Source organism: Mytilus trossulus, chromosome 6 (genome assembly GCF_036588685.1).
Source record: "Mytilus trossulus isolate FHL-02 chromosome 6, PNRI_Mtr1.1.1.hap1, whole genome shotgun sequence".
In the NCBI taxonomy this organism is placed as follows: domain Eukaryota; kingdom Metazoa; phylum Mollusca; class Bivalvia; order Mytilida; family Mytilidae; genus Mytilus; species Mytilus trossulus.
Genome location: NC_086378.1, coordinates 35,582,117 through 35,600,350, shown reverse-complemented (window position 1 = coordinate 35,600,350; position 18,234 = coordinate 35,582,117). Strand labels below are relative to the sequence as shown.

The 18,234-nt window shown below is 31.0% G+C and overlaps 1 protein-coding gene across 7 annotated transcripts in view; it reads left to right on the top strand.

Moving 5' to 3' along the window:
• LOC134721233 (E3 ubiquitin-protein ligase CBL-like) overlaps nucleotides 1–14,662 on the top strand; it is a 30,398-nt gene extending 15,736 nt beyond the window's left edge. Inside the window, exons 6-14 of one of the 7 annotated variants that reach the window (XM_063584053.1) lie at nucleotides 2,522–2,659; nucleotides 3,638–3,778; nucleotides 6,721–6,857; nucleotides 7,281–7,295; nucleotides 8,469–8,563; nucleotides 9,299–9,313; nucleotides 10,739–10,900; nucleotides 12,300–12,387; nucleotides 13,206–14,662. In XM_063584053.1, the coding sequence (XP_063440123.1) occupies nucleotides 2,522–2,659; nucleotides 3,638–3,778; nucleotides 6,721–6,857; nucleotides 7,281–7,295; nucleotides 8,469–8,563; nucleotides 9,299–9,313; nucleotides 10,739–10,900; nucleotides 12,300–12,387; nucleotides 13,206–13,431 (1,017 nt within the window). In that variant the 3' untranslated portion in view covers nucleotides 13,432–14,662. Of the gene's footprint in view, nucleotides 1–2,521; nucleotides 2,660–3,637; nucleotides 3,779–6,720; nucleotides 6,858–7,280; nucleotides 7,296–8,468; nucleotides 8,564–9,298; nucleotides 9,314–10,738; nucleotides 10,901–12,278; nucleotides 12,388–13,205 lie in introns of all 7 variants that reach the window. The other 6 variants (XM_063584050.1, XM_063584052.1, XM_063584051.1 and 3 more) reach the window with 6 other exon arrangements.
• Nucleotides 14,663–18,234: the final 3,572 nt, after the last annotated feature.

Below are 18,234 nucleotides of genomic sequence, written 5' to 3'. Positions count from 1 at the left end.
TGTCTCCCTTTGTTTTTCTCACTGTTATTTTAAACTAAAATGTATTGTGGATACATTATTATTCATGGGAATTTTGTTTGCATTCTTTCCATTTTCAATAGACCTATGTTTCAGTACAGCAACTAATATGATTTTTTGTTAAATCAAGAATCTGCAATACAAAAATAATGTGTTGTCACTTCAAGAATCTACAATACAAATATGATTTGTTGTTATTTTGGAGAATCTGAAATACAAACAGAATTTTTTGTTATTTCAAGAGTGCAATACAAATTATAATTGTTGTTATCACATATTTGTTATGAATACCGTAGGTCTTGCATATGCAATAACCTCCAAATTGCCCGGGGCAAAAAAGACATATCCATATTGTGCCCTGTTCCTAATGACGTGACGTCATTGCATCCTCAACAACACGTTTGTGATTATTTGCTTAAAGATTTTACCTTTTATGTATCATAAAATTGTTATAATTTACATTTTTTCTCTTTTCTGCAGAACTTAAATATGTGATAAAAAGATTATAACATGTTTTTCCATATTGGCCCGGGTATCATCCCTCGACCCATATCGGCCCTCGGCTAAAGCCTCAATGCCGATATGGGAGTCTCGGGATGATACCAGGGCCAATATGGAAAAAGGCATGTTATAATCTATACTTATTTCAAGACTAAGCAATACAATTATAATACAACAAATGTAGTTGTTATTTCAAGACTATGCAATACAAATATATTTTTTTATACGACCGCAAAATTTGAAAAAAAATGAAATTTCATAAATAAAAAGAAAATTTCTTCAAACATTTTTTGAGAGGATTAATATTCAACAGCATAGTGAATTGCTCAAAGGCAAAACAAAAATTTTGAGTTCATTAGACCACATTCATTATGTGTCAGGAACCTATGCTGTGTCAACTATTTAATCACAATCCAAATTTAGAGCTGAATCCAGCTTGAATGTTGTGTCCATACTTGCCCCAACCATTCAGGGTTCAACCTCTGCAGTCGTATAAAACTGCGCCCTGCTGCATCTGGTTGTTATTTTGAGACTCTACAATGCAATACAAATATAATTATTATACCCCCGCTTTAAAAAAGGGGGGTATACTGTTTTACCTCTGTCTGTCCGTCAGTCAGTCCATCAGTCCGTCCGTCCGTCCGTCAGTCAGTCCGTCCCATGAAACTTTCGTCACATTTTTCTCAGGAACTACAATACAAGGATTTCTGAAATTTGGTTTCAGGGTTTATCTAAGTCAGCTTTACCGTGTGATGCGTTTTCAAATTGATCACTTGACAACTTCCTGTTTACCGAACACTTGTATGATTTTACACATGATAGCCAAGTTGAAAATTTTCGTCACATTTTTCTCAGGAACTACAATACAAGGATTTCTGAAATTTGGTTTCAGGATTTATCTAAGTCAGCTATACCGTGTGATGCGTTTTCAGATTGATCACTTGATAGCTTCCTGTTTACCGAACACTTGTATGATTTTACACATGATAGCCAAGTTGAAAATTTTCGTCACATTTTTCTCAGGAACTACAATACAAGGATTTCTGAAATTTGGTTTCAGGATTTATATAAGTCAGCTATACCGTGTGATGCGTTTTCAGATTCATCACTCGACAACTTCCTGTTTACCGAACACTTGCATATTTTTACACTATTAATATTATCCACTTGCAGCGGGGGTATCATCAGTGAGCAGTAGCTCGCAGTTTCACTTGTTTATTGTTATTTCAAGACTATGCAATACAAATATATTTTTAGTTATTTTGAGACTCTACAATGCAATACAAATATAATTTGTTGTTATTTCGAGACTCTACAATACAAATATGAATGTTATCTTGAGATTCTGCAATACAAATATAATTGTTGCTATTTCGAGAATCCACAATACAAATATAATTGTTGTTATTTCAAGACTGAAATACAAATACAGTTGTTGTTATTTAGAGAATCTACAATACAAATATGATCTTGTTATTTCAAAGAGGGACGAAAGATACCAAAGGGACAGTCAAACTCGTAAATCTAAAACAAACTGACAACTCCATGGCTGAAAATTGAAAAAGACAAACAGAAAAACAATAGTACACATGACACAACATAGAAAACTAAAGAATAAACCCCACGAACCCCACCAAAAACTAGGGGTGATCTCAGGTGCTCCGGAAGGGTAAGCAGATCCTGCTCCACATGCAGACATTCAAGACTTCAATTCAAATATGATTGTTGTTATTTTGAGACTCTACAATACAAATATAATTGTTGTTATTTCAAGAATCCACAATACAAATATAATTGGTGTTTTTTTCGAGAATCCACAATACATATATATATATACAATTGGTTGTTATTTCGAGAATCCACAATACAAATATAATTGTTAATATTGTTATTAACTTAGCAATACAATATAATTTTTCAAGAGTCTGCAACACAAATATCATTGTTGTTATTTCAAGACTGTGCAATACAATACATGAATAACTATGCTTTGTTATTTCAGGACTCTGATGGTCAGGGATGTCCCTTCTGCAGGTGTGAAATCAAAGGTACAGAGCAGGTGATTGTTGATCCATTTAATCCACATCCACAGAAGCGGTCACACATGATGATAGTCACCCATGACGACGATGATGATGATGTAAGATTACATGTATTGTAAATGCATTAAATTGAGTAATAACAACAAATAAAAAATTACAGGTAGCAGTTTGCAGTGATGATGCAAATATTATTGCTGAGACTTTGACTACACCTGCCTTCTGTTTAGAAACAATTTTTTTTACTAGCTTGGGCAGCTTATATTAAATTAGTTTGAGATCACGGATGAATAAAATTGTATGTCTTAATAGTGTGAGTTTAAAAAAATTATAAGCATGGCACTGAACTTGGTTTGCATACATAACATTTTGTGTTGTTTTTTGTAGCTTTTATCATAATTTTGTTTGTAACAATGTGTTTGATTGTTTTGTTGTAGAAATTTAATTCTCACATTTTGTATTCTTTCTGCATATGAAGGGGAGTTCACCTAATCAATCCATTACCCTCCCATAAAATATGTAGACCTCAGTTTTGCTCTTAATAAAGTATGGATTCTTGAAGCGTCTGAGACTTTCTTAAGTGTTTTTTTAATGAGAAAATGAATATCTCTCTCTGCTTTTATCCCTGTGCTTTGATGTACCTTAAGCAGATGACATATATATATATCTTCTATATTTATTATTTGATTATTTTATATTTCAATTTTTTAGGATTTTAACTTTTTGTGATCTGGAACTGTTATTATGATTATTTTTTAAAGTAATACATACCATACAGTCCGTTCAACGTTTATTTTTATCAGCAACTTAACCTTTGCAAATTTTATGATATTCAGGTCCTCAATGCTCTTCAACCTTATAAAGTTATTGCCTCTTTTAGAATTTGGATTCCAGCTTCACTAATGAGTCATTTAAAGGGGAAATGGGCATCAAATTTTAATCTTGGTTTCTATGAGGTTATTAACTAGAAAATATAAATGAATACAAATTTTTCATTGTAAATGTATGTGTATTCATCATGAATATTATAACAAAAGTCCTTGTGTTAGAAAGACAATAAATTAGGTGTTTGTTTACAGGACCATGTCGTAACGAATAGTGCACAGGCCCCTGCGACAAGTAGTCCAGTATCGTCCGGTGTTAGTTCAGGGACTAATAGTCCACAGGCCTCTGGGTTAAGCCCTACAAATGCTAGTGGAGGGTTTAACCCTACACTTGGGGTTTGTATTGCACTGATGCTCATAATGCATGTACAGAATAATCAAGAATAATCCAGATTTATATTCCAGTGTTACACTACATCTGAAGTGGATTTTGACATTTCTACTTGTCTACCGTTGAAAGTGGACAGCTCTCCGGCCTATTCAAATTTCGACATGTGAATTTGAGAAAATAAAAGTTTGAATAAATCATTTTTCAAATGATATGTTATGTTTCAGAGTTACTGTGAATAAAAAAAAATGGCTTGTTTTTATATGGGACTATTTAAATGTTTACAAGGAACATTATTAACTGGATTTGTTATTATCAATTATGGGATACCAATTTTGATGGATTTGAACCACAAAAATATACATTTCTATGAAGGCTATATTTTCTATATACAGACTTTGGCAAAGCCACAAACCCAATCAGTCCTGAAAAATTGGTATAAACGAAGATAAATGAATCCACAATATTGGAAATGTCAAAATCCACATTCACATTACAGTAGTGTACAATTAATAATCTTAAATTGCTTACCTATACTAATAAAGATACTTTTAACAACCTAAAATAATTCATTAAACTGCGGAGAAGTTTAAACTGTTTAACCTTCAACTTTATGTCCCTTTCATATTTTTTTACTTTTTACATGACAACTGGGATAAATGTACTTATGTCATTTAAATATTGACATAGCTGCAGTCATTATAAATTTAAAAACAAACAATTTGATATTATACATTTAATAATATGGTGGTAGTTGATATTTATCTTTTAAGACTACTTTTTAAATAATCAACTGCATGTTTAATGTCTTCTTCTGCCCTTTTTTACTTTTGACATTTTTGTCAATGAAACATTTCATTCAAACAAATTTTCTTTTCAATGTTTCTGTATTTTTATAACTTTTTATCCTGTCCAAGTATGTTCAGTTAGAAACTAATGCAAAATTTCAATATCTTCAGAAACAGCTTTTATTGATACTTTGGCTTATAGAGCTCTGCCAGATTATATACCTAGTAATTTATTAAAAAAATTGTAGAGTATTGGAGTTTGTTATTTAAGGGTCTATTTGTCAAAATTTATTTACCAAGTTTAGGAGGCATTTTTATCAGAATTCCAAGAACAGATATAATTTTCCTGTATATCAATTTCAATAACCAGGGAAAAATAATTATTTGAATAGAATACACAAATAAAATATCAGCTAATTTATATATAACAAGAAGCATTTTTTTCATATTGAAAATTTCCAAATGGCCAAAAGTTTATGTACATATAGCATTTGTATAGTTCAATGATTTCCTTAAATATTTATGGTATCAAGCACGACTAGGACATCTACTTAGCTATGTTCTGCAGGAAGTATTTTTTTACTTTATACAAGTATGTATGTACATGACTTGTATAAGGTCATGAGTATAAAGGAACTATTAGTTCAGTTTTGCATAATTTCTTTCTTAGATTTGCTTGACATTTTTTTTGATAGATTAAAGCACAGACTTAAAACAGATTAAACTTTCAAATGCAGAAAAACTTTTGTTTTGATAAATGAAATTTATACAAGTAAGAAAATGATGAAATGTTAAAAGATAAGATTTGTTTCTTTTCCTGGTTCTGTTGTTGTTGAGGGAGGGGGAGAGGGAGGGGGAGGGTTCTGTGAAACATAAATTATACCTGTAACTCCAACCAAATTGCATCTTTTGATATTTGTCTGAATTATACATCATTAAACTAAATCTCTTGAAGCAGTACAAATGATGGATAGAATGCTGAATTAAATATATTTAATCATTAATCAAGGCTCTATTTTGGTCAATAAAATAAAATAAACAAAAAAGGCATTACAAATGGTAGCAGTGCTTGAAACACTAGCTGAAAAAAGTAAAAAAAAATCTTAATTTTTATATACATACAATACAATACAAATATGTTTATTATAGTGACATTGTGTATAACAAATTATGTACAATATTGAAATATTTCAATTAAATTACACCCGGCCCAATGGACCTATAAGTCACTTCAAATAGATACTATATTATTAATTCAGATTGTCATCAGGAATTTTATATACATGTTAATTATTCAAATATAAGTGTTGTCTATATAAAGAAAAGTCCTTTATTCTTTGAAAATTATATATATGTAATAATAATTTATAAACATTTATTTATATATAATGTATTATACATGTAGTGATAATGTAAAATAATACCATGTAATACTGTAAAGTCTAAAATTTTGTTTTCTACCAGATAACTGCTGAGCATTTTCAAATGCATGATTAACATTGTTATTTCAGATTATCAAAAACAAATCTTTCTTAAACTTAACTAATAGGGGCAGATTTTCACATGCTTCAGGTGACAGGAAATATGAATTTTTAAAACACTAAACATTTTGATAATTGTGTGATACGAATGCAGGATGGTCATATCTTCATCACACATGATATATACTTGTACATATCTTTTCGTAATTTAATTTTGGTGTAGATCATATTTATAAAAATGAATTAGAAATTGGAAAGAGGAAGTTTTCAAGATAACATCATAATTTTCTTTTAAAAAACACTACCAAATCAATTTGATGTAGAAAAATTTACAGGGATAATTGAATAATTTTCTTTTTTTTCAACTTACTCAAAGTGATACCTGTACTTTCTTCTATCATGGTGTTATATTAGAAAAAATAAGTTAGTTTGTTATAGGTGTAACTGTCAAGAACAGTTTTTCTGTTGTTCGGTTTTTGTTGTTAAGAAGGACAAATGTTTACCTTTCAAGTTTTTACCCATGGAATAGAACGCGTGAACAAACTTGGCACTGACTGGAAAAATATTGAAGTTGAACTTTCCCTGAGCCAAGTTTATCTAAATGCAGTGAATAATATCTTGGCCTTTGTTTATATGCTACATTCAACACATGTTTGTTCATAATTTCTTCTTACGTTTCAGATGAGATCATCACCTTTTGATTCTCCTGGAGTAGGGAAGAGAGACTTACCCCCACCACCACCACCAGTGCCACCCCGACGTTCATCACCAGTTCCATCACCTACAGTTTCACCAACATCATCACCTAGACCACCATGGTAATGTTTGGTCATATAATTGTACATGTGTTAAAATAGTGGCTAGGGGTCACAAATGAAATAGTAATGATTAATGAGATTTGAGAAAGGCAGCAGACAATATTAATGAGATTTAAGAATGGAGGAGAATGATAATTAATGAAAATTGAGAATGGAAAGGGATGATAATTAATGAGAATTGAGAATGGAAGCAGTCAATAATTAATGAGAATTGAGAATGGAAATAGACCATGATTAATGAAAATTGAGAATGGAAATAGACAATGATTAATGAGAATTGAGAATGGAAATAGACAATGATTAATGCAAATTAATTGATTTTGAAAAGGATTTTGCATAATTCAATGTATCAAAAAAGGCTGGGTTATTTCACTGTTCATACCTTGAAACAAAAGTAAAACTACTGAATATATTATATTCCAGGCCTGAGCCACTCAGGTAATGTACTGTCTCTTTTTCTGAACTGTTAGCAGTCTGGACTTGCTTTCTCATCTCAAGTATTTTTGACTTTGTAGGCTGAATTCTTCATTCTAGGAATTTTTTCTTTTGCATATTATTTTTGTCCTGCAATTCACTCTTTATTATGGTACAAAAAAGGGGTACAAATGATTTTTATGCCCAACCCATGATAGAATAACATTCTTTTTACTATAATATCATTTTAAAAGAGGTACAAAAGATACCAAAACGATATTCAAACTCATAAGTCGAAAAGTTAACACAATGCCATGGCAAAAAAAAGAAAAAAGATCAAAACACAAACATAAACAGCAGTACACAAAACAAAACCTAGAAAACTAAAGAATGAGCAAAAGGAACCCCATCAAAAATGGGATGATCTTATATGATCCGAAAGGGTAAGAAGATTCTGTTCCACATGTGGCACCTGTGTAACTCATGCACATAGACCTAGGTGAGCTGTCGGTTCAATGTTGTGATTAGTTCATAATGTTCAGACATATCTCTGTATTATTCTGAAAGTTCTTAAAATGTTTATGTCATACTTCTTGCTTTTAGAAGCTGTTTGCTAGTTATTCATTACAAGATGATTTGATAATTTGATTTTGTTGGTTTAAGTATTTCCATGTTCATAGAAACTAAGGTGATGGCACAGATATTTGAAAACTGCTGTAGATTTAGAAAATTCTGTGAGGTTTATCATGTTTATAATATTGAGAAAATATGGGTTTATTACATTGGTTGCAATGAGTTACATTGATTTCGCAGGGAAATAAAAACCAATAATTTCACATGTGAAATAAACGTGGTTATTTCACTCCTCAGATATCTTGCATCAATAGGCTTTGTCAAGACGTCGACAATGTTGGATCAAACAAGTTCTGAATGTGTAAAAAAAGATACAGTTCCTTGCATTTTCTACATCAATTTCACAGACAGAATTTGTGACAGACTAACACTGATAATTAACTCCTGGGCTACGCGTTGATCGGTCACTTGGTGAATATTTTTCTCCATTTGAATTCTTCTTTAAGTTATTCTATAATTAAATTTTAATATAGATTTTATAAATATAATTAAAATGTAACAAGAAAAGATGTCTATTTTCATTGAAATGAAAATTTCATTAGATGAATATTTCTTTTTTTTTAGTCGGAGACAGCTGCCTCCTACTCCACCTTCTGAAGATAAAAATATTATACCTCAACCTACCAATAAAACAGTATGTACAGATCCTGACGGGTCAGGTAAGTTATTTAGACAGTTAATACCGTAATTGATTCTGGAGGGATGAAAAGGGTTGCATATTAAACACAACTGCATACTATATATACATGGATGAATACGGTGATTCAGAGGTGCCAAAATGGGACCTTTTGACCTTCAATCATGAGAAATTGTCTTCAAAGGGTTCTTACTATGTCAGACCAAAAAAGTGATGTGATGGTTATAGCGTAAGATATAAAACCATCAGATTGATCTATATCAGTCTTTTGTTAATTTAGGTCAATGTGTTCACTAACAAGGATTCTCTGAAAAAGATAATTCACCATTTTATAAAAGTAGCACAACAGGGAATATTAAATATTTTTGGGGAAATGAAAGATTCTATTTTCTGCCATTTTTCAAACCCTAAAATCCTCTCTGCCTCTTCTCAAGTTCAATAAAGCAAAAAAAAAAAAGAAGATTTACAAGAAATGTGCTCTGAAAATTATTTTTTTTGCAAATAAAGTATATGGTCAAACTGCACAGATGTTGTATGTATCTCACTTTGAGGTACATTAGGGATGTCGACTTAAATATTTAAACAGATCTTGTTGAATTAATATTAGAATGACAAGTTGCAGGAAAGTTAGACAACAATTTTTCGAGTTTGAAAGAAAAAAACGAAATTTGAGAAAATGCCATTGTAAATTCTTGATGAGTTTTTCACATCATTAGCACTACCATTTTGTTTTACAAAACTAATTTGAATTTTCTAGGGCCAAGGCCACCAGGTAATGTACTGTCTCTTTTATGAACTGTTAGCAATCTGGACTTGGTTTCACAGCTAACTGTTTTCATTTGAAAAATATCTTTTTTGAAGGCTAAATACTTCTTTCTAGCTAATGTTTCGGTTTGATATTAATATTATCGTGCAATTACATTAAATTACTGTACAAATAAAGGGGAACAAAATGATATTTTAGGCTGTTATGCCCCCACTCTAAATGTGTGGGTTATATTGAATTCACCTTGCCCAACAGTTCTTCTGTCTGTTAGTTTAATAAATATTTTCATCACACTTTTCTCAGAAACTACAGAACAGAATTACTACATATTTGGTCAACAGTGATGAGTTTGTCCGTCCTCCTGTCTGTCCCACTTTAGGTTAAAGTTTTTGGTCAATGAAGTTTTTGATGAAGTTGAAGTTCAATCAACATGAAACTTAGTACACATATTCTCTATGATATGATCTTTTTAATGTTAATGCCAAATTAGAGTATTAACCTAAAGTTCAGGTTTCACTGGACATAGAAAACAAAAGTCTGTGTGGGGCATTCTTGTACTATGGACACATTCTTATTCAAATCTGTAACACACCTTTTTCCTGTTGCCATTACCTTGAATATTCAAAAATAGGTTGAATAAACTAAAAATAATTTCTCAAACATTTCTTTAATACTGAAGAATAGAATGACTGTATTTGCTCAGCAACTCAACAATGACATTTAGATGCAAAACAAGGGTCTTGCTTTCGGTCTACTTTTAGCTACAAAACAGGAGTCTTGCTTTTGGTCTATTCTTAGCTACAAAACAGGAATCTTGCTTTTCTTCTTGACTCAAATTTAACAGAACACTCAAAGTCTTCATTTTTACAGAAAAATAAGTTACATGGAATTGGTGCTCTGATTTGTTTTGATAAGCTAAAACAAGATATGTGACATATGATATGCTTGTCTGAATATTTTATCTTTTGGATGAAAGATTTTCAAAGCTGGAGCTTATGATTTTCATATGCAGTTTGAGTCTATGAAAAGCTTATCCTTCTGAAATTCTCTTCAGACTTGTTACACATAATATGTTGTTTTAGTTTTTGGGAAGCACATGTTGACAATGTGGTAATGCTTGTTTATCAACATTTTTCAGTACTATTGATTCATTATTATTGGTTGAGTACCACTTCCCATAGATTTTGGAGTTAATTTGTTAGTGACAAAAGTACAATAATTTAACATTTTTAATCAATCAAAATAGTATAATATTGAATTTACGACAAACATTTTGTGTGCACGGTAATGCATTCGTGAAATTATGAGCAGTCAAATAGTCCCGATCCACCTTAACTGATCAATACAATGTCAGTTTTTGATATTTTATTATATTTTAGAAGAAGGAAAAATGAAAGAATTTTATCAAGTATCTTTATATTCTGTTTTCAGGAATATCTTACGCTGAATTACGTTACGATGTCCCAGCATCCTCCTCCTCATCATCCTCACATCCAAACACAGCAAATAATTGTTTATATCTGTCTCAGCCCGATACAGACAGCACAATGATGGACGAATCACAGCCAGATGAATATTCAGTGCCAAAGGGAGGTAAGCTGTTTCAAAGTATAAAATGGCATAAAACAGAAACATGAAAACAAAACCTTTGAACACAACAGCAATTTTTTTTCAAAATTGGTTGAAATTCTTTTTTTTTTTCTTCTAAATTTTAAATTAATATAATTATATTAGATTAAATTAAGTTATGAAATTTGTTTTTAATGTCTTTCACTATGTAAAGGCATATTTTATTAACGTTAACGATATATTTTCTCCTTCTCTTAAAGATAGCGCATTAAAAATTCTTACACTTCTGCTTCTCATGCTGGCTAACCATGTTTCAATATGCTTTCCTTTGTTCCAATAAGACAGTCATAAATGGTCAGGATAATATGGATTATTTTCCAGTATTTCCACTGCAATATACGCATGATTTGCTTCATCTTTTGCTTGAAATATGACCAATTAAGAACAATAAATGTATTCGTTATATTATACTGCACAAAATGCTTGACACTTTTATCTACACATTTAATATCTTCAATGCTTATGCTTATGCCAGGCAATTCATGGTATATTAAACTTTCTTCACTTCACTATATATACTAGAACACACCATCGAAATCGTGGACATTAGAGCTTATGAGATTTTATATCTAAAGAATTTCAGTAATAGTTTTCATATCTGAAAAATTTCAGTAAAAGATTTCATATCTGGAGAATTTCAGTAAAAGTTTTTATATCTGGAGAATTTCAAAAAAGGAATCAAAATTCATAGGTACTTGGAAACAGTTTAAGTCCTCTCCTTGGTTTCCAAAGCCCATTATTTTTTTCTGTTAAATTCCATTATTTTCGCGTTTCTGTATACTATGAATATTAGTTGGAGAGTCTCTTTCAATGCAATAATTATTGTATGTGCAAGTTTAAAACTGAAAGTCCTGTTTAACTTACACTGATGATGGAAGTTTAAACTTAAGTCCCAATATATATCTCATAATAGACTATTTATAAATCTGTAAAAATCTTTCATGCACTTGAAAGTACATATAAGGAGGAATAGTTCAATGAATCTTCAAGCATCCAGCAAACTTTGATCATGAAATATTTGGCACAGACAAACTTTATAAATCATTGGCAATCATACCACTTCTCCTTAATTTTATATTTATAATTCCTGCATTTTCTTAGTTTGTTTTTGGCACTAAACATATTTGTGTTTGGCCAATACTATTTTGTTAATTAGTATTATTTATTTGCTTTTACCAAAATAATTGGCTTTGTATAAGGCTTTCACCTGTCGGTACCAGAAAAAAAGTCTTTATTATTTGACATGTAACAACAATGTCTACAATTTGCTAAACATGCTTACAAGCAATGCTTATTTGCTCATATCTGCTTAGCTTATGCATTCCTTCTTTGTTATTTACAGGGACTATTTTCTCCCTCACAGGTAAAACACCAGTACACAGGGTACCAACTGATTACGACCTTCCACCATTACCTGCACCCAGGAAAAATCTACCAGGAGATCCATATAAGTAAGTCAAGTTTGTGTCATGTCTGCTCTCTTTGTCATGGTCCAGAAACTTTGATTAATTATTTATGAATTTTTTGCTGATAAACAAGACATTATTCATCTATGCATTTAGTGTAAGAAATACAACGATTTTGAAATTAGTATTAAATGACAATACAGACTGATTGCTTTTCCTTCATTATTTGTCTTTTATTTGCACAAACTTTTCACTTTTAAAGAATACTATTAGAAGGTTAGCAACTATAGATCACTAACAACAATGCCTTCAACCATGAACAAAACCGATACAGCATATCAAGCTATAAAACAATTTAAATGAGATTTATAACGGCCTTATTTGTATAAAAAATATAATATAAAAAAACAAAATGATATACAGTATCAAACAAAAACCACTGAATTACAGACTCCTGACTTGCGACAGGCACTAACAGAATGTGGCCTGTTAGCCCAGTTTGTAGGATTACCACCCTTTCCCTATAAACCTGGACAGTGGTGTAACAGCACAACATAAGAACACGCTATATAAATCAGCTTTATGTAAACAAAGAATAGTCATCTCATTGGCAACCTCACAAAACTCCTTATGTTTGTGTACTGTGGTATCATTTATTTTCGTGAACATTTAACTTTGTGGTTTTGCCCAAGTCTGCATTCAATCTTATGAAAAATTTGTAATTTGTTGAACATGTAAATTCGTGGTTCACCTGTACCAACAAAATCCATGAAATCATGTATCCAACATATAATAATGAATCCAAAGTACTTTATGATTTATGAGCAAATAGCCTTTTAATATTGTATTTCTTGTTTTTCCAGAAAGGGAGATAACTCGGATATACCTTTACCCGTACGAAATCGTGATAGCAGGGAAAGATTAAAAGAAAATTGTGATAGTAATAAAGAAAACAGTGTTGATGAACAATCAGTGGACCATTTAGTACAGAAAGGTTATGACCGGTTACGAGTGGTTGATGCACTTAGAGTAGCCAGAAATAATTTACGAATGGCAGAAGACATTTTGGAGACTTTTGTTAGAAATTAACACCCCATATTTAATTTCTACTGTTTATACAATTATGATTTGTCACAGAGACCTTTTGTTTTGTTTTTTCCATATGTTTGTTTTCCAATCAAATAGTTTCCATAACAGAGTTCATATACCCATATTTTTCATATTTTTGAAAAATATTTTGATAGATTTATTATATGTGATACTCAAAAGATTAACAAAAGAACCCCAAATGATACAATTCAAGGCTGACTGAAAAATGTTTGTGGGGAGTCCTCTTAGATGTTTTCACTGGTGTTCCTCAACATGTTTTCACCCACCATTAAAAACTGGCCGCCATGAAATAGCCCAAATGTGGCGCTAAAATCAATCAATCAATCAACATGTTTTCTCAAATAGTTTGCCAAATCCCTAATTGCGATACTCATGAATTAATAGTGCTAACTATATATATCACTGAACGAGATATATTTTTTATGAGATGAAGAAAAACTCTTTTTTTCACAAGATGAAGAAAAAGTTTCTTTGGCAATTTTTTGTTGAACTCGGGGCACATTTTTCCAGTCATTATTAACTTTTATAAGTGGGCATATTTTACCACAAATTTAGTCTCAAAGGGAGGCAATCTTCCTAATATCAGTGCAATAAATTAAACTTCTCTTTCATCAGCCCCTTATATATAGATATGTTATTTATTTGATAAGTTTTTTTGTCTTGCTTGCTATGTATTTAGAAAATCCAAAAAATAATATTCAGAAAGTTTAACTAAGAATTAAATCTTCACTGATTGCTCAATAAGCTATATATTTCCCATGACTGCTAGTAGGTTATTGTTAAAAAGTTGAAAATCAGTATTCATATTTAAAATTTGAAAATTTAAAGAAATGTCAAAATTGAAAAAAAATACCTGTAGCAGACGGCATGATTATCTGGACTACATGCTACCTTGTTATCTTAAAATCTGCTGGCAGAAATCAGATTTATTTGTTTATGTCAGTGACATAAATGTACTCTGTGTCCCTATTTGGGTGACATACATGTACTCTGTGTCCCTATTTGATGACATACATGTACTCTGTGTCCCTATTTGGTGACATACATGTACTCTGTCCCTATTTGGTGACATACATGTACTCTGTGTCCCTATTTGGGTGACATACATGTACACTGTGTCCCTATGTCAGTGACATACATGTACATTGTGTCCCTATGTCAATGACATACATGTACACTGTGTCCCTATGTCAGTGACATACATGTACATTGTGTCCCTATGTCAGTGACATACATGTACACTGTCCCTATGTCAGTGACATACATGTACTCTGTCCCTATTTGGTGACATACATGTACACTGTGTCCCTATGTCAGTGACATACATGTACACTGTGTCCCTATTTGGGTGACATACATGTACTCTGTGTCCCTATGTCAGTGACATACATGTACTCTGTGTCCCTATGTCAGTGACATACATGTACTCTGTGTCCCTATTTGGGAAGTATTTATTGTTGTAGTTACATGATTATTTTAATTGCATAATTCTATTGGTCCTTTTGTGATATTCTGTTAAAATTCCAATATTTAAAAAAAATGTATAGATTCAGTTTCATTTTCAGTATTTCACATTTCCCCCTGTTTTGTAACAACCTAATTATTATATCTATAATCAGACAGTTTCATTTTCAAAGATATATGCCCTTAATACAATATCGCATATTGATACAACTATGACAACTATCATTATACATGTATTACAGATTTGTTTGTTTTTTGTTTTGTATGTTAATTTCTAATAGTTGCATTTGATCAGATACATGTATATCAGTTTCATTCTGTTGACTACTGAATGTGTATCTACTATCGATGATGGCAAACTTTTAAACAAAATAATGTAGCTCTTAGGGTCTCAGGAATAAAATTCAAATTGTCTCCCAGACTTGGTGGTGAAAAGTAATATACTTGTGTTTCTGACCCCTCGAAAACCATGACAGACATCAAAATATTTTTGGATTTGGATTTTTGTCAAGAACACTAAGATTATCTAGGAAGAAACTGAATTAGGTTGTTGAGTCTCCAGTCTATTATATCTGAGTATATAGAATGGGTTTTTCTGATTACTTTTAAAGGCTTATATCCACATCTTTTTAACTCCGATGGATAGATGCCACATTGGCAATACAGTAAAACCTGTCATATCCGACACACTAGGGGACCAGAAATAAATGTCAGATTAAGCAGGGTGTCAGAATATATTTTTTTCTGCAATAATAGGCATATTTTGGAACTATGAAAAGGTGTTGGTTAAAGCAAAATGTTGGAATACTCAGGTGTCAGATAAGACAGGTTTCACTATATTACCTTTTCTCCTTATATTTACACTGTTGACAGGTATTGATTCATTCATAGTTACTTATTTATATTGAATTATCATTTTATGTTGCATATACAAAATGCCAGACAGTATTGATAAAATACTATATGACAGTATTCTTATTTCAATGAAACATGATTATCATTATGTTGAGGGAATTATAAGGCTACTGCCTTAATCAAATGGTCAGTCAGGAATGTAGTATTCTTGCCATGGTATACCAATGTAGAACTTTATTAAGCTATATATTTTTAAACGTCTTTCATTACAAAACAGATTTTATGAAGAGTATATAAAAAATATGTTCAGTAAAAATGTTTTTGATATATATAACCTTCATCAGCCACAAACATAAAACTTTTCAATCTTACGTACTACTTTGCCTAAAAAAATGTGGTCTTATGAAAGATGAATGGTTGGACCCTTATGACCATGTGAACTGAAAGGGATTATCATATTTAGTTTAATGCAAGAGCATGGACATTGAATCTCAAATATAAACATCAAAGAATTGTTAATTTTTATAGCTTCAAAAATTGAATTAAAATACAAAATGGAGAGTTGATTGACCGTAGATGATAAATCCAAAGCAGCTACCTGTTTTGAAAGATACAGCACGAAAGTTAAATTCATCAGGAACATTTGATTGGTCGATTGTTGTTTGCTCAACCAATGAGTATTTAATATGATTGTACCAATGTATGGTACATGTAATTGTACATTGATAATTATGTTATGATTTTTCTATTTGTATTTTCTTATGAAATCCAGAGTGTGACCTTTTGATGAATATATTTGTTTCAGAATATACCAGATAAACGTTTAAGGTTGACATAAGTAATGAGATATTGATTCGATGTTCCAATACACTTTATGGACCTGCTTATTATCTACTTATGTATAAGTCTAACAGCTAGTGCCATTAGTATTTTTACCTGGTTATGGATAGTGGATGAAGAAAAATGCTAATGTATCTGGATTGTAATTGTGCACATAATTGGTAAAAAGACTCACATAATCTTTGCTAAAACAAAACAAAAGTTGAAAAAAATATGGAAAAAATAAATTTTATTGAAGGACTTTACTGCCTTTTCTATTCAATACCTTAATTTAAAAAAAAAATACAAGAACTTTTGACCTGAAATTTGGTCAAATTAAAAATAGTGGACCACCATCTTGATTATGGACTAAAGCACAGAATACAAATTATTTTGATCAAAAAGTTGTTGACAATAAACTTATTTCAACTATTTGTCTTGCATGTTATGAATTAACTAGTTCTCAATTCTTGAAAGACAACAACCATGCTCACAGGATGTTGCATAGTACATGTATATGAATACTTTTTTTTCTCTTTGGATATAGTCCTCTGACTGTATGCCAGTTTATGAGCAGACGTGCTTGCATATAGTCATAAACTTCTTTATTGCATTTTGAATGCTTCTTATATGCTGTAAATATGTAAATTGTGAGATATAATTTATAACAAATTACTAGTGCTGATTTTTCTTGATTTATTATATAAAAGTTGTACTTTGAATATGTCAGAGTTTTTTTAAGCATTTAATATGCTGCATAAATGTTAATGTGGAGATTTCCCGAGATCTGTGATTGTGTATAAAATTCTTATTAGTGTGTGTGTTTGTAATGGTGTATGTCAATGATTTTGAGATTTGCCAAGGATGTTTGCTACTTTATATTTTGCCACCAGCCTGGCTTTTTGTAGGCAATGCATTAAACAATTTTGCCAGACTTTGCCTGACAACCCTCATTTTTCAAATATATTTGAAAAATTAACAACTTCAAATACAATTTTGACAAATTGGTTTCAATAATAAATCATTATTTTTATGACACAATATTTCATAAAGTTCATACGTTTCAAAATATTTTTCTTTTTTTTTTCTTTTAACCTTGACATTGAAAAGGCCATCTTCTGTTAACATCTGTGACACTGGTGGTTAGTAGTTCAGATATTATAGTATAGCGCTAACCCTTCTTTAATAACTATTTTGAAAATGACATTATCTCCTTGACTGTAAGGGCTGTAATAGAATGTAGCATTTTGGTTTAACAAGTAGTTTGAATGTTGGTAGTGTATGGATTAGACATATGCCAAGACTCGGATGGGACACATCAATGATAGTAAATATTGTTAAAGACTTGACTGTATTTGGTGCTTTTAAAGTTTTTATGTTTAATATTGTAGATATCATTGTTAGTCCTTTAATTGTTTCAGATTCAATATATTGTGAAGTCTTTAGCGAGCAGATTAAAGGGACATAACTCACTAAAATTAACATAAATTTTAAATAACGGTATGTTGTCTTCAGACATTAATAGCATTAAATATTTGCATATTGATTCTATTATGGTGACTTGTAGTTGCTTCATCCATAAACTTTGTACTATGTTGGATAATTGTCTCATTGGCAAGAATTCCACATCTTCTTAATTTTTAT